The sequence below is a fragment of the Tasmannia lanceolata genome, unplaced genomic scaffold, assembly GCF_043159265.1.
Source record: "Tasmannia lanceolata isolate RefF3 unplaced genomic scaffold, GAP_Taslan_0.1 ptg000023l, whole genome shotgun sequence".
In the NCBI taxonomy this organism is placed as follows: domain Eukaryota; kingdom Viridiplantae; phylum Streptophyta; class Magnoliopsida; order Canellales; family Winteraceae; genus Tasmannia; species Tasmannia lanceolata.
In genome coordinates, this window is record NW_027518700.1 from 17991589 (window position 1) to 18014576 (window position 22988).

A 22988-nucleotide genomic window follows, 5' to 3' on the forward strand; every position below is an offset into this window, starting at 1 on the left:
TGCCCTCTCGAGCCTACCGGCCCCTTTTCTTCCGCAAACCCTTTTTATTGATTCTTTGATTCTTTACTTGTGTGTTGACATATTTAGCATATTTTTTGCCTTAATCACATGCTTACTAGTGTTTTATTATAGTGTTATCTGCTTCTTTATTGCATTGATCACATACTTAGTTGTAGTACTATTTACTTCATTGTTTTGATCATATGCCTATTCACATGCTTAGCTGTAGCATTACTTATTTTAGTCCCTCATTTGATTATATGATTAGCTGTAGCTCTTTACTGTTTATCTTATTGTTATCTCCTTTGATTATCTGTTTAGCTATAGCTCGTTATTACTTATTTGCTTATGTCTGTTCCCATCACATGATTTTAGCCCAAAATTCTTCAAATATAGTAAAAATGACAAAAGAGATCAAGTGCGCTCGGACGAGTGGTGCCTAACACCTTCCCTACTCGTAACAAGGTACGGACCTTTTCTTCTCTAATTATCCGTTGTAACAGCGTATATTTTATTAGTTCCATGGCCTTAAACCATGGATGGTGACTCTTCTTCATATTTTAGGTACGTCTTGGTTCCGGGTTTGTCTCCAAATCAAGAGGTATCGCATATACCACCATACTCATACTGTAAGGGTATCATTTCGAGAGGTATTTGGTAGAGCTCTCCTTCTCATGTGGAGATCGAAGGATGAGAGGGGGATCAGTCCTCCGTCGTCCAGGATCGTGGGTCCACAAAGGGGTATGGTAATGGGATAATAATGTTGGGCTCGTTGTAAGCCCAATAAGGTATGTGGGCTTATTTGAGGAATGAGGCTCTGTAATGCGTGGACTCTAGTGTTTCCTTTAACTTATTATAAATATGGGATTGGTACCTACTCTCACACATAAGGTTGTTATTTCTCCCATTGGAATACACATAAGGTCGTGGAGAGAGTAAAAGACCGCCCAAGGTTGTTTCCTTGTCTTGCAGAGGATCGGATCGTGAAATCATATTTGTCGAAGAATCAAAAGCGTACCGAGGTATTTATGCTCCATCTCTTCTCGTATTTAATTTGCTCAATCGCATGCTTATGATTTGATCACGAACTTTAGTTTTACAGAGCCTTCGAATGAGCAGTTCCCAACCAGAATATAAGAAGGAAAATCCTCTAAGGAGCTTGAAAGTCACCCATTATAGCAGTACATGACTGCATCGGGCCATCAAATTCCGTGAAAGAATTGTTCTGTGACAGAACATTAAGTTTCATGACAGGATAGAAAGGAGCTGAGCGCTCCATTCAAGTCATTCATAGTTACAAATATTAATTCTGTGAAGCAAATGTTCAAAAATCTGGGAAATGTTTGGGAAGAGATTGCAAAAAAGTTAAAAAAAAACATGTATTTTTTTAAAAATTATAATATATCTATCTGCTACATAAATGCTTGTTTTTTGAAAAAAAAAATAAGATAGTTAAAAGTAGAGGAAATGACAAAAATGGACTTTGTTATGACAATGACCTGGCAATTGGGGAGAGTTCGAAATAACCATCCAGAGTATTTTTGACCAAAATGCCCTTATCGTCCCTCTCTCCCTCTCTCTCTCTCTCTCTCTCTCCACCTATCAAATTTTGGTGATGATTACATTTAGCAGAGGCTTTTCGAAAATGAAAAACTACTTTTCACACACTTTTGAGCCTCTTCTCTCTCTCTCTCTCTCTCTCTCTCTCTCTCTCTCTCTCTCTCTCTCTCTCTCTCTCTCTCCGGCCCTCTCTCTCTCGCCTCTCTCTCTCTCCGGCGTCTCTCTCCGGCCCTCTTGGACCACATCTCTCTCTCTCCGGCCTTTCTCTCTCTCTCCAGCCCTCGCTCTCCAGCCCTCTCTCTCCCTGTCGCTGGCGTCAGAGCTCCTCAAACGGCGGGGTGATTCGCAGGTTGGTACCCCTCTCACTGTCACTCTCGCTCTCAGTTTTTTCAATTAGGGTTCCTATAAAGTCTGGAAAACAATGCTTTAAACCAATATATGTGATTGAAACCCATAATTTGAGAAAACTTCTGATTTTTGTAAAATGTATGGCTTAAACCTATAATTTCTCACAGATTAATGGTTTAAACCCCAAAATCTTGAAAAATCAATAGTTTAAACTAATCATTTGGAAGAAATCATTGGATTAAACCCCTAATTTTTGTAAAATGTATGGTTTAAACCTATAATTTCTCACATATTAGTGGTTTAAACCCCTAAATGTTGAAAAATCAATGGTTTAAACCAATCATTTGTGAGAAATCATTGGTTTAAACCTATAATAAGTAGGAATCAGTTGGTTTAAACCTCTAATTTTTGTAAAATGTATTGTTTAAACCTATACTTTCTCAGAGATTATTGGTTTAAACCCCTAAATGTTTAGAAATCGATGGTTTCAACCAATAATTTGTTGAAAAACCCCTAATTGTTGAAAAATCAATGGTTTAAACCACCATTTCATTGCTTCCTTTGTAAGGGCATAAATCACCATTCCATTGCTTCACTACAAAGTACTATTTCATTGCATTGCTGTAGACACCCTCATTTTGCTACGCTTTAAAAAGCGAAAGGTTTGTTTGGTCTGTGTCAGTCATCTGCATTAGGTTAGGCATTCTTGCATTTTAGGTTGAATTTTACCTCATTTTAGGTGTTTTAAAGTTGATTCGCAATCACGATGGTCTCTAGGTGGCTCCATTAGTCTCCGGAAGATTAGAATTCAAGTTTCCAATCAAGTAAGAAAACCTGCTATTTTTGGAATTTCTCAGGATTTTCCCTAGTTTTATCAATTTTTGCACCACAGGGGTAATTTGGTCATTTCCAATGGGTTTCATTTAACCCCGGGATTGTGTCTGAAAAATCTTGAGTGATTCAATGAATTTTGAAAAACGAGCTAAATTTAGACCTCTCAGGGGTTTCGCACGATTTGAAAATTTTGAGTGTTGAGGGCATTTTGGGCATTTTCAGGGAATGCCAAATGATCCTGTTTGATATTACCCACCAAAAGAAGCAAACTTAAAAACTTTTTATTTTTTAGACCACAAAGACTTTCCATTTTTAACTTTCCCCTTTAAGGGTGAACCAATTTGAGGGTATTTTGGTCGCATTTGGATGTGTAATGGTCTAATAGGGCCATTTTGGTCTAAAAAGTTATTTTCCAAAAAAAAAAAAGATGGTTCGATCACGTGTTAGGGGTGCACCATAAATGTCAAATGGGCTTGGTCCATATATAAAATATTGAATGTAAAAGAATTTTATTAATTTTTTATGAAAACCCAAAACCCATGTGAGAAGGCCCATTGGGCAAAACCCACATAGGAAGGGGCCCAAGTGGACCCACCCATGTGGGTCGGCCACATAAGTGGGCACCCCACATGGGTGGCCCACTTAGTTGGGTGCCCAACATGGATGAGGTGGGATGGTGATGTCATATTTGATGTGTTTTGGAAAAAAAAAAAAGAATGAAAAGAAGGAAGAATTATAATTAGAAATTGCTAGTAGGATCATGTTAGTAAAATGGCCATAACTTTTAACCTTCTTGTACAAAATTCATAATTATACTTGTTTCGAACGTCTCGAAAAGATCTACAACTTTCTAGTTTACAACATTTTCGGAATTAGCCTCTAAATAGGTCAAAAACAAGCTCAAACGTTGGGCAGCCCTCTTTGGACGAAAATCATTTATAAAAGCTAGTTTTATATGTGAGAAGGCTTCTAGATTGATCTTGAAAGATCTCCATTGTGTAATTTAGCATTGCTTAGCTTGCAAGAAACAAGGTTTAGAAATAAGTTCAATATCGAAATCAAAGAATGAGAAAGTCGAAGCACAAATTAGAAACAAGTCAAAAGGAGAGAGCTCACATTAAAAACTTTCAAATTCACTCAAACCTAGGCTTGTGCCTATAAAAGCAAACCCACTCAAGGCTTTTTCGGCGGTTGAAAATTGGTCCCTCTCTCTCTTCCTTCTTGGAATTCATTCCACTTTCTTTGGTGCTTTGGTGCTCATCTATTTCACTTAGTTCTACACAAAGTGTTTTCATATATTAAACATATTAGAGGTCATATTATTATTCTTCTGGGTTTTCTTTTACGATTAAAAGGGTAAGTCAAAACGTATATCCAGGGATTAGTTACCCTAGAAATACGGAGAGCTAGCAAGGTTGGTCTTCTAAAACCCTATTTCATGTAGTTTAAACTAGAAGCATGCTAGGAGTAAATTTAGGATTTTCTTTGAAAAGCTATGAAGATGAAAGTATTTGCATGTGAAATTTTGAGGAGATAAGATCAGATTTATGTTATTTCATAATCTAAAATTTTTCTTGGAAAATCTATTTTTTAATATTAAAATCTGATTTTGAAAATAAGAGGGTTTAAATCTATTTTACAAAGCAACTCTAATAAGCCTTTGAAATTTCTTAAAATTTTCAATCTCTGAGTCTTTTGTGTATTAAAAAAAATAGAAATCTGAAATTTTTAGAAATTTTGACTTCGTTTTGACTGCGATTTGACCTTTTTAACTTTACCCTTAAAAGAGTAAAATTCCAAATATCGAATTTAAAAAGATATCAAACAGATCCAAAATCAATGAAAACTTAAACATAACAGACTTTTAAGGTTTTGAAACAATACGAATTTTTTGAAGAATTTTGGATTTAATTTAAGAGATTTAGAAATTAGTTTACTTCTAGGGGTATTTTGGGTAAAAACCAATTTTCGAAAAGTATATAGGGTTTCCATAAGTAAAATTTGGATGGGAAGTAACTAAAATCTGATCTGACCTCCTTTGAAGTTTTCAATCTGATCTGACCTCCAAATCAAGCATGCCATATTAAATCTAAAACAAATAGTAAATTGCAATAAAAAATTCTGAAAATTTTTGATTAAGCTTTACTGCTGGAATTACATGTTTTCAGAAAGTTTGGATTGATTAGTACTATTTTTCCTATGTGTTTCTTTGTAATGTCATAATCTGGACAGATATCTTTAAAATAAAAAATTAATAGCAACTCATCTTGAAAATTCATAAAAAATTTACAGTAATCTTCTCTAGTCAAGAGAACGCTACTGTAAACATTTCAGCTCATTTAGATTAGATTTGCTACAAGTTGAAGTGTAAATCTATGATCTTGACAGAGATCTTCAACATTAGAAAATTGATAGTAAAACACATTTAAAATCTATGAAAATATTACAGTACCCTTTTCTCGTCAAGAGAAAGCTAATGTAAAAATTTGAAATCATTTGATTAGATTTGCTACAAGTCGATGTGTAAATCTATAATATGGACAAATATCTTCAACATCGGAAAATTGATAGTAAATCATCTTGACAATTCTTGAAAATTTTACAGTAATCTTCTCTGGTCAAGAGAAAGCTACTGTAAACATTTCAGCTTATTTAGATCGGATTTGCTATAAGTTGATGTGTAAATCTATAATCTGAAGTGAAAATTTTAAAATCCTTAAGAAAATCAAAATAAATTCAAATTGTTATAAAATTTTCCAGAGAATTCTAATTCTCCATCATGTATTCAACCTTTAAACTACGGAAATAGAAACTTTAGGAATCGTTGATTTCCTTTGCAAATTTGCTATGCTATGCTAGTTTAACCGCCAAGATCGCATTCATAATCGTATTCCAATTGCAATTGATCCTTGATAATTTGGGTTTGTAGTTGGATCCGAGGTTATAGTCCACGAAAATCCTGAAAACCATACCAGACAATAGTATACTATAATTTATGTGCTAAATTGTGCAAGGGGAGAGCGCACGATTCCCTTTTATGAATGCGATCTAAGTACGAAATTCGTCAAGCCCTAGAGCCTTTGGTATTCCTTAGATGTTAGGAATAAAAAATCTTTAAAAAAATTAAAATTCAATAACTTCAACAAACAGAATTAATTTAATCCATGTCTTTCGAACCGTTGGATAACGGTATCTCTTCATAGGAACCCTTAAGGCCCTTTAGGAAAATTTACGTCACGTTATGTTCTAGGTTTTAAGATGTCCTAGAGTTTGGAGTCTAGCCTCATCACGGCCGTTTGCTATGGATAACAACCGTGTCATAGATCTAGTTACACTAGTCAAACCATCTCCCTATAGGACAAGCCTAGTTAACCTAGGATGTAGGTTCACCTGCATTAGTTTAGGGAACGTCTTACATTTAGATAGGACCATATAGTATCTTAGATGGAGTCCTAGGATAAAAAATCTATTCAACTTGAACTAAATAATCTCTCTTAAACTGTCAAAACGGTCAGTCCAGTCTAAATCAATGTCCTAGATGTCTTAAGTATGTAGCTTAGTTTAGGCCACCGAATTACGTCGACTCTGATCCCAGTGAGGCTTGGGTACGTAGGCAGCTTGGATGCTTGATGGCATATCAATCACCAGTCGACCCCACACACAATCAATGGGGTTTTTTAGGGTAGTTTTTATTTTCTTTCATCATTTAAAACCATAGATTAAAATTGATTAAATCACTTAGGACTTTTTCCCAAATTAGAATTTTAGGAGAACTTTCACATAGATTGAATCCAAACGAATTAAGAAAATCAAGATACACATTAGGAAATGCATTGAAATTAGATCTTAGGATGCATGTCATATAGTTTGCACATTATTATAGAGTTAAATGAGTCATTTAAAAGAAATTCAAGAGAGTTAACTTTTGGAATTGAAGACCGGATTTTCAGGCAAGAATGGTGCATGTGGTGGTAACTCCCCATACCTTCCATTCTCGTAATCAGGTAACGAATCTAGATTTCTGGTCAATTATGGGTCCTAAATCTCTCACCTAGGTGGTGACTCTGTCATTCTCTTTTGCGTGAAATTCGAATTTCTTTAGTGATCCCAAGTTCACGAAAAAAGATGAATTAAATCAATAATAAAAAAAACGGCACACGCCATTCGCGTGGGTATGAGAGACCAAGAGAGAGGGTCACGCGCCGCGCCCCTCTCGCTAGATCAGGTCCCACAATTGCACCAATACTAACCTCCATTCCATGAAAAGCTATGTAGTTCCCTCCTCATTCTCCTATCTCTCCATTTTAATCACGTTTAAATTGCTTTAAAAAACTTATAATCATTGTTTAATTTTTTGTTAACATGATAGCAGAACGAAGAGCTTCTTTTGTCTTACACGTCGAAGGCTTTCTAAAGGATGAGGTATCATTTGAATACGTCGGCGAGAGGAAGTTGCCTCTTATTATGGGTCGGAGAACAAAATATAGAGATTTTGACACTCTAATTCATAGGAAAATTGGGACCAATCGAAGTGAGGTTTTTTTATCTATAAAGTGTCGATATATTTTAGACCCATCTCAGATCATCTTATATGATATTCGAGATGATGACGATCTTGATCTGGTAATGATGCTCTTTGATAGTACTGTCATTAACTCTCTGAATCTATATGTAACTAAAGAGTACAAATTTGGAGGAAACAATTTTTCTGACCCTACGAACGTCGGCCGGCCGTATTTAACTGCGAACACAGAGGCAGTGGGTCCCAATGTCGACTGTAGAACTGCTCTACCAGTGCAAGGAAATCGTTGTGGAGATCCTCTTGGAGGAGGAAGAAGTTGTGATGGACATACCAGTCATAGGAAAAATAGCTGACTGTTTACAATCCATTCTTGGAATTGCCTTCCCTTTATGCTTATTCACCTTTGCACAGATATGAAGCTGAGTTAAGTGAAGCTTATGAAGATCATATCTGTAACCAGAACGTTGGTGTCGCAACGATTCCTTCCTCATTTGCAGAGGCTTCGAGGTTGAATATTAGTACCGTCCCCGCGCTCCCTGCATCACCGAGACTATCGATCGTTGCTCGAAAAGAGAAAAGAACGCTTTGCGGTATTCATACCATACATCGGTAAATTATAGTATTGAACAATTGTTGGGTGCGATTCATATTCCTTCGTTTCATTTCTAAATCAATTACTTTATCTCTAATTGGCAACCGATCTGCAGGTACGAAGTGGACTTGAATCAGGATTTCGAAGATCCCAATTTGAATGAGACCGATGCAACTGAGACTGAGTTTGCGAGAACCCAACTAGGCAGAAACGATGCGGTGTTGTCTAGGAATTTTGGAGGTGATATTCATGTTAATGATTCGATTGGACCGAACGATGGCAGTAATAACGACGATGATGAGGAATTCAGTGATACAAGATGAGAGGACTTCGATGATGATGAAGAGGACTTCGGTGATGATGATGAGATGGGTGACGAGGAGGATGAACCTACTAATTATCTAGGCGATGCTTTGAGAAATACCTATACAAGGCAGCCAATGGAAGCGGATGAAATGGTTGTAGGGGGTGATGAACTAAATGTGATCATGGGACCTGAGGTCGGGGCAATGTTGCCAAATCTTAAAGTTTTTCAGAAGAAAGTCAGAGAGTACGCAATCCGGCATTGGTTCGTGTATGTCCCACAAGAGACAAATCCCACAAAGTACGGCGTTAGATGTAAGGAACGTACTTGCCCATGGCGTATCACAGGGACCACTTATACAGATTATGTTAAGGTAAAAACATTTATCCCCCAGCACACATACTCAAGCACAATGAAAGGGAACGATCATCCCATGGCCACTACAAAATGGGCTGCTAAATGCTCTCTAGCCTTATTCAAAAGCCTAGAAGACGTTAGGGCTCCTATGATAAGACAGTACATCAAGGTCCAGTGGGAAATAACAATTTCGTATCGGAAAGCCCACATGGCGAAGATGATCATACACGAAATTATGTTCGGGAATGCCAAGGCGTCATACCGCATCCTGCCTGCGTATGCTGATGAGTTGGTAAGAAGGAATCCTGGCACAATAGTGCGGTTATGCCGATCTCGAGAGCTACGGCCAAGAGGGGATGATACTTTTGTGCGTTTCTTTTGGTCATTTGGCCCTAGCATACGTGCGTTCAACCAAACAGTTAGGCCCCTCGCCCTAATTGACGGGACCCATCTGCGGGGGAAGTACAGGGGGACTCTACTAGCCGTAACTGGGATAGACAGCAGCGGAGGGTTATTCCCGCTGGCACTTACAGTAGTCGAGGCTGAGACGTATGAAAGCTAGGTATGGTTCCTGCATTTGTTCCATCAGAATTTTGGGACGGCAGGCCGAGATGTCATCACGATTGGGTCTGACCGGATGAAGGGGTTGCCTAGAGCCGTAGCGGAAGCTCTGCTCAGGTCGCACCATTTCTATTGCATCCATCACCTCGGTGCCAACTTCCATGCAAAATTTAAGAGTGAAGATCTCCATAAACTCTTTGTGAATGCTGCATATTCCCTAAGGGAGGGTGCCTTTAAAGATGCAATGGAGAGTATTAAAAGTAAGAGTAAAAGCGCAGAGAAATGGATATCGGAGATTCCTAAAGAAAATTGGGCCAGCGCGCATTTTGAAGGTTGTAGATATAACATGCTAACAACTAACACGGCTGAGAGCTTCAATGCACTTTTAAAGGGCACAAGGGAGTTGCCCATTGCAGCACTTGTCGAACTTACAAGATGAAAACTTTCTGACTTCTTTCAGTTCCGTCAGAAGGCAAGTAGCAAGTGGACGACTCGTGTGACAGCAAACGCGGAATCCTGGTTGGCCGATGAACATATTCTAGCTGGTGGTTATATGGCGCACCAGTGTGGTTGGACCGTATATGAGATAAAGTCCAAGTACCACGTTGATGAGGTGGACTTAGATAAGAAAACATGTACATGTCGTTTGTTCCAAACGATGGGAATGTCGTGCTCCCATGCGATCGCAGCCATGGGGCTGGACCACCGAGATCCATACAGTTACTGCGAGGATTGGTATCAGGCCGATACGTATCAAAGGACTTACGATGGAGCAATTTATTCCACGTTAGACCGATCGCAATGGCCGGAGCCTACCCATCCTTTGCCGTTGGTATTGCCGCCAAAAGTTAGACGACAGCCACCCAAAAAAGTGAGAACGGAGTGAGGGCTGCAAAGAGGAGTGCATCATAAGTGCAGTACTTGCGGGCAAGTTGGACATAAAAAGCGATCGTGCAAGAATCCACCCATCGTAATTCGTCACCCAGACGCGGCTCCAATCGGGCCTTCCGCACCAATGGAAAACCGGTATGTATGAGGTGGACCTGTGTTTCTCTTATATTATGATCCTCGATACAACCCCTGCCAGCTTTAATATATTCTTGTAAATTATATTGCAGGCCCGATGTATCCTGCCTACCTCCGTTTCTCTGTTAAGTATGATTCTTTTTTTGTATTTTTGGGAGCATTTGAATTGAAGGGACCTGGATTTCTATGAGAGAATTAAGGGTATAAAGCTCTGTTCCCAAATGCTGAAACTGCAAGATTTAAGAAATCAAAGCTAGAGGAGTCATTCTTTTATGCAGTCAATGTAGTAAGCATCTATGGATCTCCTCGATTATGTATGTATTGCAGTCAACGTGTGTATTGCTTCCTCACTTAATGTTACGTATTGCTTTACATTCCTTGATCAATATCCCATTTTCTGAGTTGCTTGCGCTTGTTCTTTCATTGTTTAGGGTCATGAATCCAATGGTTTTGGGGCGCATAGCTGGCTCCGCTCTACTAAGGATGGCTGCATCACTTGCTTTTGAGAATAAGAAACAGGCGACACTCACTACAGATTTCATCGACGCTCACTACAAATTTCAGAGGATATATGCCCCTCTCACATACCCAAGGAAGCTGATTTCAAACTAGATGGCTATGAATTTTTAGCATTATGTTGTATGCATTATCCATGTAAATTATGCCTTACAAAACTTGGACTACTATATATCATTCAAAAAATGTTGGACTATTATAAGTTGTTGTCTTATTGGCACTTGAAGCTGCAAACCAGAGAGAGTTTTATCGAACTCAAGGGGAACTGATACTAGCAAAATTCATGAACAAGAAAGAGTTTTATCCAACAGTGCACGGAGCTCCGAGGGTCTCTCAGAGTTCCGATGGTGGGCTGATGGTGCAAATTAATATAAACAACTTATATTAAGATGGTGCAAAGTGCAACCCACAGATGGTGCAAACTGCATTAATGTCCTACAATAGTCTCTTATTATTCTTGAACGGAATTAATGTCCTATTGGCAAAACAGACTAAACTAGAATAGACTGATTTGCAAATAAGAGTAAATTAGAATAATCTTATTCGCAAACAAGGAACAGTTTTGATGGTATCCAAAGAGGAAGTAAAACAACCAAACTGAAGAACAGACATATCATATATATCATGGAAGATTACATCTCCATGTGCTACACAAAGCACAGTATTTACATACAAACATTGCTCTTTACAACTTGTTTAATGCCTTAGTCTTACAAACACAAAAATCCGGGTCGGCCAACTGAGATTCCATTGTCGTAAGGCATTCTCAGTTGTCTACTAAAACCTGCCCTACAAGGCGAACAGTCCTCGCCACCTCAGGGCCCTTCTCAGCCCAAAACAGAAGCTTCCCAATGAGTTCCATACTATTGTCTACATGCAATCGATGAGCCACGACATCAAGCAACTGCTTTCCTCACTGAACATTTTGAGGAACTACCAGTACAACTAACTTCCCAAAGCATACATTAATCCCTACAAAAACAACATTAAGGGTAACAAAAATTGCACTAGCAACCCATGTCTTGCCCTTAATCAAAGCCCTGCTCTTCTTCATAGCTGAAATCCCATAAACCTCTTCCAAAACTGATACCACACTAGCCAAATGCCATACAACACTAATATAAACCACCCCAATCATATAAAAGATAAAGAGAATTATTAGGCCTGTAACTCTAGCTTGGTTGGGGCCAATTAAGAGTATGGAAGAATGAGAGCACTCTCATATGGTGAATTGAATCCACAACTACATGTTCACAGTTTGAAGATGAAATAGTAACAGGATTAATGAAATTATGAATATCTGCTAAAAAAAATATTTTGAAATGAATCGCATCATTTACACCATCACTACGCATGCAACGAATCACGTAAGGATGAAAAAGTGGCTAAGAATGAATGATGAAAAAAATTTGAAAGGAGATTGTTTCTTATACCAAACTTAACATACACACCTTCATTTCAAATGGAATTCATCCTCGCGAAGCCTACCAGTTCATCAACTCCTACATGTTCACAACCGTGCCACACCGGCCTTCTAAGAAGTCCTCCAACAATTGTCCTCTCATCAGCTCTAAATCTGCCTGAGTGAACTCTGCCGGAATGTCACGTGCCAGGTAGTCCATCTCCTTAAGCACAAACAGCCTGTAATCATTGATGCAAAACAACAACACATCATCGACCACTCTCTCCCACAATGAATTTAAACTTCCAAACTGATTTTAAATGAAATTTAATACCCGTTGAGTTGTAGGGGCCTCTTCTCGTGTTCTACCAGTCTAAACTTGCTTACATCCAACTCCCACCTACTTAAGTATAGCCCTTCAAGGTATTGTATCTATAAAATAATCCATACAGGCTAAGGATTTTATATACATTGAAATATAACCAAGGAAGGTGGGACCCGAACTCACCAATGGTACAACATCTCTATAGAAGACCTGATCTTTCAAGGAGTTGAAGATGTAGAACTTCTCTTCCACCATATCGAGGACCAGGAGAATCCAATGTTGAGGGACATGCACCGGCCTCCTCGACCTCATCTGCTGCGGCGGATACGAGACCCTCTGAAATGGGAATGTCGTGGACGTTTTCCTCGTTTCTGACATGTTCTATCTTAGCAACCTACGAACAATTAATGAAATTTAAATAACCTGAATATAACAACCCTATGCAAGAAAGAGAGTGATGTCGTTACTCTCCCATTAGAGTACCAGCCTCCTCGACCTCATCTGCCGCGACAGATATCAGGCCTCTTCTCGAGGAGCTGCGACGAATAGGGGGCCCTCTTCTCGAGGAAGAGGTAGTAGGCACCTCACAACCTGAAATCGAATAGTTAATCTCGGTTAGAATAAATGAGTACTAGGGGAGTACAGAAGCTCTAGGTCTAACCTGGGTCTTCTTTAGCCTCCCATCACGGATCTGTTTGATAAGGGCTGCCTGGTCACTCCTCCGTGTTTCGATCCTTGTGATCCACTTCAACAGGCGTGGATGTGCATCTGGAGCTAAAGGTGCCCACAAGGTAGTATGCTCGAATAGACACACTTAGAATGAAGACAGACATTATTTAGAGAACATATAACCAAACTTACAAAAGACTAATAATGTATATAATATATGTACTATTTACCTGTAGCACAATAGAGCATCCAGTGATATATCCCGTCTTCCCGTTTTTGGAATATGAATCCAATGACTCTACCAGGAAGTCGTAGACGGGGTATGCCCAAGCAATTCTTCCCATGGTCTCTACTCCTAAGTAAGGGAAGAGGAGGGATTTCATCCTGTGATCCACAGGGTCAGCCCGGGCAAAAAGAACAGCGCAGCACAGGAGCAGCAACACATGTCTCACTGTCGCCTGGACCGATGCAATCTTATCCGATCTGGAATCTGCCCTGATAACATCTGCAATCTCACCAAATCTCGCCCGAGCACCGGCAAACCTCCAACCTTCGACCTCCTCTGTCGAATGCCAGTCTATCTGTATTCTATCCCCTATAAGGCTTAGGCTCAATGCCAATGCTAAATCCCTGACCTCAAAGGGGACTAATATGCCACCTATTTTAAATGCCCTCGACTTGGGTATCCAGGATCGCATGAGGACGGTCAATATTGCCTTGTGCAATTTGACACCTTCAAGATTAAGCAAGGCCCCAAATGGGCTTCTCTCTAGCATATCGGTATGTACTTTCCTCAACTTCAGGAACTTGAAAAAGTCGAGAAACTTGGAGGTGCAGCATCTCGACGTAGCATAAGACGCCTCAAAATAAAAAATTATCAAATATATACAACATTTTCACTATGTGGAAAAGATGGAAAACAAGCCTTAAAAGAATAACCGGAGGCATTACCATGGTTTGACAAGATAATCACTATGTGGAAAAGATGGAATCCAATCCATTTAATCAGATTTGGACCTGTTCAGACAGAATTTGAGGAAAAAAATTAACAAAGTTGTTACCAAAATTCTTTAACAACCAGAATTTTACCCTTTTGATCCATTACGGATGAAAACCCAAGATTCTTCTTAACTGTGATGCCAACCATATAGAAACTATAGGTTTTTCAAAACATAGAGGTTTAAACCAATAATTTTTGAGAAACTATAGGTTTAAACCATATATTTTCCAAAAACTAGGGATTATAGACACTGATTTCTACAAATATTGGTTTAAACCATTGTTTTTCAAAACTTAGGGGCTAATTTCAGAAATAGTAAGGGTTTAAACCAATGATTTCTCACAAATGATTGGTTTAAACCATTGATTTTCAACATTTAGGGATTTAAACCACTAATCTGTGAGAACTTATAGGTTTAAACTATACATTTTAGAACAATTAAGGGTTTAAACCAACTGATTCCGAATTTTTAAGGGTTTAAACCAATGCTTTCTCACAACTTATTGGTTTCAACCATTAATTTTTCAAGATTTAGGGATTTAAATCAATAATTTGTGACAAATGGAGTTTAAACCAATGATTTCTATCAAATTATTGGTTTAAACCAAACTTTAGAGATTTAAACAAATAATTTGTGAGAAATTATTGCTTTAAACCATAGATTTATACAAAAATTAGGGGTTTAGTTGTTGAGTTTTCCAACTATAGGGTTCACTCAACTGATTTGGGAAAATATAGGAAAAATTCTAAACTGATTTTCTCAAAACTGTAACTTAAAACTGAGAGGGAGAGAGTGACAGTGTGAGAGAGGAGTTTAAACCAATGACTTCTAACAAATTATTGGTTTAAACCAAACTTTAGAGGTTTAAACCAATAATTTGTGAGAAATTATTAGTTTAAACCCTAGATTTATAAAAAAAATAGGGGTTTAGTTGCCAATTTTTCGAAATATAGGGTTTTCTAAACTGAGTTTCTCAACTTTAAACCAATGATTCCTAACAAATTATTGGTTTAAACCAAACTTTAGGGGTTTAAACCCATAATTTCTGACAAATTAGGGGAAAATTAGGGTTTAAACCATAGGTTTCCTAAAAAAATTAGGGGTTTAAACCAAACTTTAGGGCTTTAAACCATAGATTTCTAAAAAAATTAGGGGTTTAAATCAAACTTTAGGGCTTTAAACCTTAGATTTCTAAAAAAAATTAGAGGTTTAAATTAGGGGTTTGATTACTCTCTCTCTCTCTCTCTCTCTCTCTCTCTCTCTCTCTCTCTGATTTTTCCAACTGAGAGAGAGAGTGTCAACCCTAACTTATTTGTTTGAGTCTAAACTGATTTTCTCAGAAACCCTAATTTTTTGTTCCTAAACTGGTTTTCTCAAAACCCCTAATTTTTTGTTTGTAAATTGATTTTCTCAAAACCCTAACTTAAAATCTCAAAAAACAACTGAGAGGGAGAGAGTACTAACCTGTGAAAAGGAGGTCCTCTCAAAATCAGAGGCTGCCAGAGAGAGAGAGAGAGGGCCGGAGAGAGAGGGTGCCGACGACAGAGAGACGGTTGTGAGAGAGAGAGTCGAAGAGAATCACACCAGAGAAGGCTAGCGAGAGCGAGTGAGAGCCGGCGAGAGAGGGCTGGCGAGAGAGAGAGAGAGAGAGAGAGGTGAAAATGAAATGTGCAATTGCAAACAGTAAAAAGTGTAAAAAACCGTTGAATGACTTTAAGGGTAGTTTTGTCCTAAACCTACACAAACCGGTCACCATCACTCGGGATTGGTAGTTTCGAACTCTCCTCAATTGCCAAGTCATTGTCATATCAAATCCCTTTTTTTTTTTGTCATTTCCCCTTAATAGTATGAAAGGATTTTTAAGTGCACGTGTTTGCTGGAATAGGATTTGAGTTCAGTTTTCACCACAATGTTGCTTTCATTAGTTTTAAATTTCTAACATTATTTATAGATAATATATGAGGAGTCAATAAATTACTTTCCAAATTCGTGTTGAATTTAGAAAAAAATAGGTTTGATTCAGAAAAATTGCACTTAAATTGAATAATGTGAGAAATTTTAAATTATTCAGCGCTTTTAAAGCTTAAAACAAGGCGTCAAACATTAGAGATTGTTTTCAAAAGCAAGAAAAATTGTTTAGAGAATTTTGTAAGTACAGCGGCAGTTATGGAACTGCTTCTTGGTGGCAGCAACTTGCTGCCACCAATCAAACGGTTTTCCAACCAGTCGAGAGGGATTTGCCCCCTTGAAAACATGGTTTTAAATTTCAGTTTCGGTACCGGTTTCCAACCCCACCGAAATCGAAATTTCGTTCGAAATCTGACGAAATAAAAAACACAATTTTTTATCCCGCTAGAAATTTCGGTAATTTCGCCCGAAATTTCAGGGAAATATTAAATAATGAATAAATATATTTTTTTCCAAAAATTTTAGACCTTGCAGGAAATCGAAATTTCTACCGAAATTCTCAAAATTTTGGCGAAATAAATTACCATGTCTGGTATTAGCTGTTTCGGTGTCAGTCCCGACCGAAACCCGAAATTTCGGATTTTGGTCGAAATTTAAAACCATGCTTGAAAATACAAGGCTTTTGGGGAAAACATTATAATAATCCTACAAATAGAAAGCAGTTTGGCAATTTTGATGAAAAATGGTGAAGGAGTATTTCACCACTTATTTGTAGGAACACTTTAGGCCCAAACAGTAGCTGCAGATGAAATTACCTCTTTCGAATGAAAATTCAAGCTGCACATAGATAGGAAAGTATAAAATGTCTTCTCGAATACTACGTGAATACCCTGATCTACATTTTGGATAAAATATAAATGATAAAAAAAAATAAGAAAAAGAATATGGTGAAAGCATTTTGACGAACACTTACCCTTTGAAGTCCTGCACTCTCATTTTATTTTCTGAAAAAGGCATCCTTTCGACAAGGGACAAGTATTCAACAACCCATTTCCCTTCTTTCAAAACTCTATGTCGGATTATGGGGATATGACAAACTTTGGGACGGTCTCCGTCTACATCTTTTCGTAATCCCTCTACCAGTTGCTCCGGCATCTCCCATAGATATAGCTCTTTAAGGGTACTAACTACTAAGGTATTCAATAACCCAAGGGAGCATCTTCAATTCCACACAATAGATAAGAATTATTTCTTCTATGCTTTTTATTGCTCCCTCCTCTATCCTTACCGAATTCAATTGAGTCATATCTCTCAAGTACAGCATCTTGAGTTTAGGGAAGTCTCCAGCATGGAAGCACAATTCCTGCCCATCGTATGCCTTATGTAAAGCAAGGCAAGCAAGATTAGGGAACAGTCCTAGGAAAGCAATTGAGTCTTCTCTTAGTCGAGACCAATACAAACTCGCTTGAGATTTTCATGGGTGCCAACCCAGTGAGGTATGTTCTCAATAGGCCCAAACAACGAGATTTTCTGAAGAAGGGGAGGAGGAGGCAACGATTCCAAGTCAAGAGCTTCTTCCTCATTCTTTGTCATTACTTTCAATCCGAGAAGGTATTTCATCTTTGGTAAGGATGCACACAACTCTGTTCCATCTTCCCTTCTCCCCATTGTAATTCCAAACTTAGTTGGGTCAAGTTCCCAATATGCTTTACTATCTCCCCTTTTGCTTCTATCATATAAAAACTTTGTAAGCTTCTTAATTTCCAAATTCCTGTAGAAAATTGCACCCCAGCTACTCCATCTACATAACGAAAATGGGCAAATGTCTTAGCAGTAACCCGACTTGCTACCAAATGTTGCAATTTCTGTAGCTTTAATATTCCACTTGGAAGCTTCTATGTTGGTCCCCCTGAGATCAAAACTTTGGAGGTTACAAAGCATCCCCAAAGATTTTGGAAGTTTCCAAACTAGAGTGTTCTTTAAATTCAAGCGCCGTAAATTAAATAAATCACCCAATATATCTGGTACATTCTGAGTTGCAGAATTCTCAAGATCTAAGACCTTCAATAATCTAAAGTTTGATGTTATTTTATTCAAAGTAGATGACGGTAGTGGCATTCACAAACAAAATGAAAGAAGGAAGATAAGATGTACGCATGCTTGATGGAATATTATCACTAATTTTATGGACAGATACGCTGCGGACTCTGCAAGCCAAACTTGCTTCTTGCCCATTGTATACCATGGAAACTTCCGCTTTCTCGGATGTCGACAGAGCCAAGTCACGCATAAGATCGTGCATTCTGCATGCTTTCACTCTTCCACCAATATGATAGAGTTAGTGCCCTAAAAGCTAGTACATTTCGTATATCTTGTCACATTAAAATTAATAAAGAAAATAGTTCATGACATTTATTGGTTAATAAATGATTGAGTATGTAATGTGCTTATTATTCGTCACATATTCGTCCTTAGGTAGCAAAGTATGAATACAATGCTCATGGATTCACATATCCTAAGGAGCAGGAAGATATGGTATCCCGGTTCTTTGCAGACCTTAAAAGTTTGTGGTTGGAGTCGAGATTGGACATCTTCTCCTGTACACAACCAGCATCAATCTTGTCTGCATGCAAGTGTCGTGAAGTAGCTTATCTCAGTCACTTGGGTAGTAGACCCTAAGCAAGAGGAGTGGGTGTGACAATAGGGATTGCGCACTGAACAGGATCACACTAGAATAGCCTATGGACAGGAGTTAGTAAGGCTATTCTACCAGATAGGACCCTTTACATGTCCTTAGACCTGAGGGGTCATATTGGTCTGTGGGCCTGGCCTTGATTCTTAGCCTATCTAACCGTGGTCCTTCTAGAGATCACCAGAGGGTAATACTAGAGTCTTGGACAAACCCACGAAACTAATAATGATACCCGACATGGAATTCTCCACCCAACTACGGGAATATCATCTACAGCTTTGTTCGGAGCACTAGGCCTATAAAATAGCTTGACCTAGCGGATTTGATAAATGGTTTATCAAAGGTTTTACTAAAATACTTTATAGTTTTTTAAATAATTTTGCAAATGCATTTGCGGGCCCTAACTGCTTGACTAGAAGTATACCATGAGTAGGCCCAGGGGGGTAGTAGTTGTCAACCCCCCGTAGGACTCAACTCAAAAAATGTGGAATGGAGGAGGGACTTGCACATATTAGATGTGATTAGGGGTATGATGATTTGACGATCATCTTGAGGGTTACGTCTCGATGGAGGCCACTAATCTAATGTGATTGTAGTTGTTAACTACGGAGCAAGATCGCAGCAGGGCCCATCATTGGGTTCTGTAGGATCGACTGTCGGATTCCTGCAACGATCCCACTTACAACTCGAATGACCCAATTATATCCTTTGGATAAGGGTCCGGCATTTACTAGATGGCACGGACAGACTAGATTCGTCGCATTTGATACGAGGAAAAAGATATACGTAGTTCCTTTAGTGTATACACACCGTATGACGCATTTGAAATACACAAAGAGTTAATTGTTAACTTAGGAGTATTTTGAAAATTATAGAATATTATGGATGGAGCTTTTATCCCATTGGATGGGAAAAAATAAGTTTATTTAAATAACATGCTAAAATCTTTGCCAAAAATGAGTGTGTAAGTACTCGTTTCGAACAACTTTGAAAGTGCTATAACTTTCTAGTTTATGACTTTTCCAGATTCGGCCATCTAATAGTTCAAAAGCGAAGTCAAAAATTGGCCAGCAGCTTTGCAGTGGGAAAGTGGAAAAAAAGAAAATGTAGGAGAGATTTTAGGAGATTGTTTTTAAAATTTGATTTGAGCCAATTGCGAATGTTTTTCAGAGTGGAAAAATATATTTTCACTTGTGGGAAACATGTCCAAATTAGTATTAAAGATTTCTAATTAAATCTTGTAAAACGCTAGTTTCCTGAATTAGCTACCTTTAAGGAGAATTAATTAGAAACTTTAAAGGCGGAATGCAAAAACTATATAAACGCATATGAGAACATTTTCTACAGATTTTTGGCTGGGAACAACTTTCTCCCAAAAAATTTATCCTCTCTTCTCTTCGTTCTCTTCTAGTTCTTCTAGTTTCTCCACTTCTAGTTGCAGTTTTTGGAAAAATCATTAAAGCTCCATAAAAAACAATTCATATTTCCCATCCAAAGGTGCTGATATGATCAGCCTACACAATTAAATAAAAGTTATTCAATTTTCCTTCGCGCAACTTGGAGGAATCCATCACTTCAACTTGCGGGTCTGCAGCGATAAGATCAATCGCGACCGTTCGAGGAGTAGATCAAGTAGAGGCTACTATCGCGGATAGCCACAATGGTAATAATTCTAACTTTTTGTTTTATTTAAATCACCATCAGATCATCTAGACCATAGGATCCTAAGTTTAAGGGTGAAATTGACGAGAAAATTTTTGTTCGACACGATTTGTAGTTCCACTACGCATGGCGATTTCGTCCGGGGGCTACAACCCTTAAAAAAAAAATGAGTTCATTCAGTTAGTGTTATGCAACCTCTTCCATCGTCAATCCCTTTCTTTCTTCTACAAAGCCTTCTGAAACCCATGATCTGATTAACCTTGTCCTCCTAATTTGATAATCCACAGGAAAAATGCTACAATACAAGAAAAAATGTTTACGATAGGACTGCAAATCGTTGAAGCTAAGCAACAGGATGTTCTTCAATCTTTCCAATATGGTATTATTGCTTAGTTCTGAACCGAGGCTATTTTCAACTCGTAGCCATTCAAGAATGGCCGTCTCTCTCAGTGCCATGAGACTACCTATAGCGACAATTGCAAGCGGCAAACCTCGACACTTTCCCACAATGTGTCGAGTTGGAGACTCAAACTCTCTCGGACATCTTCTTTCCGGGATGTTCCAAAAGGCTTTCTTACAAAATAAGGTCAAAGCCTTATCAACGTGCAGAGGCTTAAGGTGGAAAACATGGCTTCCAATTCCTCCTAAAGAAGAAGAAAAAGAAGAAGCTACGTCTTCTTGTCTAGTTGTAAGCATGACCCTACTTCCACATTTATTATCTGGAAATGCAAATCTTAATAGAGACCAAACCTTCATATTCCAAACATCATCCAAAACAACCAAGTATCTTTTACCCTGCAAATGGCTGATGATAGTTTGAAGTAGTTGCCGGTAGTCCATCATGCCAATTTCATTCAGAGCAGCACCTCTGTTCTCCTTGAACAATTCTTTGATCAAACTTTTGAGAAGCTCCTTGATTCGATAAGATTGAGAAACAGAGATCCACGTGTGACATCGAAAATGTTTCTTCATGGCTTGGCTCTTGTAAGCTTGAGTGACAAGGGTGATCTTTTCCAAACCACCCATTCCTACAACCGCATATAACTTTACTGAAGCTTCTTTTGCTATCAACCATCTGACTAGCATGTCCTTATTTTCCTCGATTGCTAGGAGATCATCTTCCTCGGTGAATAATGAGGATTCCGCATAATGTCGCCATCTTTCTGTATCATCATTTGAAGTTGATCCTTCTTCAGCCTTCTCGAAACCGTATCGCTTTTCCTCTCTGAAATTGTCATGAATCTCTTTTTTGACTGACTCGCAGTTTGGTGGCAAATTAATGCCTCAGAAAAATGGTCTTGGGGAGGTGAATTGCCTTGGAGGAGAAAACCTATCCTAAATAGGTGTTATCTCTGTTGCTTCTCCATACGATAAATGAACTCATCGATGATATGCTCTACTTTATATGCCACATCCCTCACTTCCATTGTCCAATTTCTTGCTCCTTCATTAAACTTTTTCTTTGTTTCAGATTCTTTGATGAAGGATTGCATGCTCACTATCTCATGTTTGACTTCATCAATGTCCCCACGGACTCCTTATAACAAGGATGCTTCTTCGTCTATTTTTGCAAACAAAAAGCTCATGGATGCCTCCAATACACTTCTAATGATAACGGCATAAGCCATCTAATCTTTCTCACTCCCTCAACCTTCAACCTTGAAATTGAAATTTTCTGCACCTGATAGTTTCCTTTTGATTTAACAAACTCTGCAAGTCTTGTCTATAATAGGACCATTCTTAACAATTCATCTAATGCCCTTCCCCAGATGCGATTCCTTTAGTACTAATATTATTATACTAAATTCATGTTACTAAAAGAATTGTAAAACTCTACCCTTCTGAAAATAAAAAAACAGAAGTGGAAATTAACATAAACACACTTCATCTAAGGTTAAATTTTCGGAGTAGCCATCATTGGCAGATTCTACTCCTACGCCATATTGGCCAGGCCGAGATACTCCCAACCGTTGGATCTCGCATATTCAAACACAATAGGCCACAGATGACAAGTTATACCATAGAAAACTTAATCATAGGCTCACATATTCTAACACAGTAGGCCAGAGATGAAAAGTCATATTAAGAAAATTTAATCATATGCAACTATGCAATCATTTCACTTGATTCCATATTTGACCCGCATGTACAGGCTTTTCGTTCTTGGTTTTTTGCTCTCAGCCCTCTCCATTTAATATTGGAAACCTTCATATTAATATCTTATTTTTTACTATTGTTTTCTTAGTATAAGTTTTTAAAAGCAGTGATTCTTTACACAAGAAACCTGGTTTATCAAATTATAAAGGGAGTTGCAAGGGAATTTCGCAGAAAGGCATTTCACAGGTGACTTTTGCATGAGAGAACAGCCTCACATCTCACTTTTCAGCAGATTTTGTCTTATTCATTTAATTCTTCCGAGGTGGCTGTTCTGTCATGCAAAGTTCACCCTTTAAATGGTTTTCTGCAAAATTCCCTAGCAAATCACAATTATAAAACATATATTCTAGAACAGAGTTGACAATCCGATATTGACAGCCAACTCAGGTTATTTTAAGCTGCTGGGGTGCAACTTGGGTCTGGCTCAACCCGAACCCAATGGGTTCAACTTGATTTTGGCTCGGGTTGGGTTGGGAAAAGCCAACCCGAATTAATTTCGTGTTGGGTTAGGGTTGAGGCCTTGACAACCCGACCCGACTTCCGTCCAAGAAT

General features: G+C 38.3%; 3 protein-coding genes across 3 annotated transcripts; 1 reads left to right on the top strand and 2 right to left on the bottom strand.

Annotated features, from left to right (window-relative positions):
- Window positions 1-8224: 8224 nt before the first annotated feature.
- LOC143855896 (uncharacterized) lies at window positions 8225-9517 on the top strand. The gene is made up of 2 exons (XM_077365948.1): window positions 8225-9001; window positions 9107-9517. The coding sequence occupies exons 1-2, from the start codon at window positions 8225-8227 to the stop codon at window positions 9515-9517; spliced, it is 1188 nt and encodes a 395-aa protein (XP_077222063.1).
- A 1788-nt stretch (window positions 9518-11305) lies between these two features.
- Window positions 11306-13818, bottom strand: LOC143856722 (putative ubiquitin-like-specific protease 1B). Its single transcript, XM_077366998.1, has 5 exons — window positions 13247-13818; window positions 13009-13160; window positions 12531-12938; window positions 12357-12454; window positions 11306-12261 (listed from the first exon to the last, which is right to left on the bottom strand). The coding sequence occupies exons 3-5, from the start codon at window positions 12723-12725 to the stop codon at window positions 12123-12125; spliced, it is 432 nt and encodes a 143-aa protein (XP_077223113.1). The 5' UTR covers window positions 12726-12938; window positions 13009-13160; window positions 13247-13818; the 3' UTR covers window positions 11306-12122.
- Window positions 13819-16707: 2889 nt separating this feature from the next.
- Window positions 16708-21772, bottom strand: LOC143855897 (putative disease resistance RPP13-like protein 3). Its single transcript, XM_077365949.1, has 6 exons — window positions 21649-21772; window positions 20539-21532; window positions 17387-17726; window positions 17245-17303; window positions 16899-17144; window positions 16708-16762 (listed from the first exon to the last, which is right to left on the bottom strand). The coding sequence occupies exons 1-6, from the start codon at window positions 21770-21772 to the stop codon at window positions 16708-16710; spliced, it is 1818 nt and encodes a 605-aa protein (XP_077222064.1).
- Between the last annotated feature and the right edge of the window lie 1216 nt (window positions 21773-22988).

Bases quoted from the DNA above. Each gene is read 5' to 3' on its own strand.
- LOC143855896 (XM_077365948.1), top strand. From the start codon at position 8,225: ATGGGTGACGAGGAGGATGAACCTACTAATTATCTAGGCGATGCTTTG. The intron at 9,002-9,106 runs GTAACTGGGATA...TTGTTCCATCAG, and splicing joins ACAGGGGGACTCTACTAGCC to AATTTTGGGACGGCAGGCCG.
- LOC143856722 (XM_077366998.1), bottom strand. From the start codon at position 12,725: ATGTCAGAAACGAGGAAAACGTCCACGACATTCCCATTTCAGAGGGTC. The intron at 12,455-12,530 runs GTGAGTTCGGGT...ATTATTTTATAG, and splicing joins ATAGAGATGTTGTACCATTG to ATACAATACCTTGAAGGGCT. The intron at 12,262-12,356 runs GTATTAAATTTC...CAATGATTACAG, and splicing joins AGGCCCCTACAACTCAACGG to GCTGTTTGTGCTTAAGGAGA.
- LOC143855897 (XM_077365949.1), bottom strand. From the start codon at position 21,772: ATGCAATCCTTCATCAAAGAATCTGAAACAAAGAAAAAGTTTAATGAA. The intron at 17,304-17,386 runs GTTTGTATTGGT...GCTTTACATAAG, and splicing joins CCCATGAAAATCTCAAGCGA to GCATACGATGGGCAGGAATT. The intron at 17,145-17,244 runs GTACTTGAGAGA...GTGGAATTGAAG, and splicing joins TTCCCTAAACTCAAGATGCT to ATGCTCCCTTGGGTTATTGA.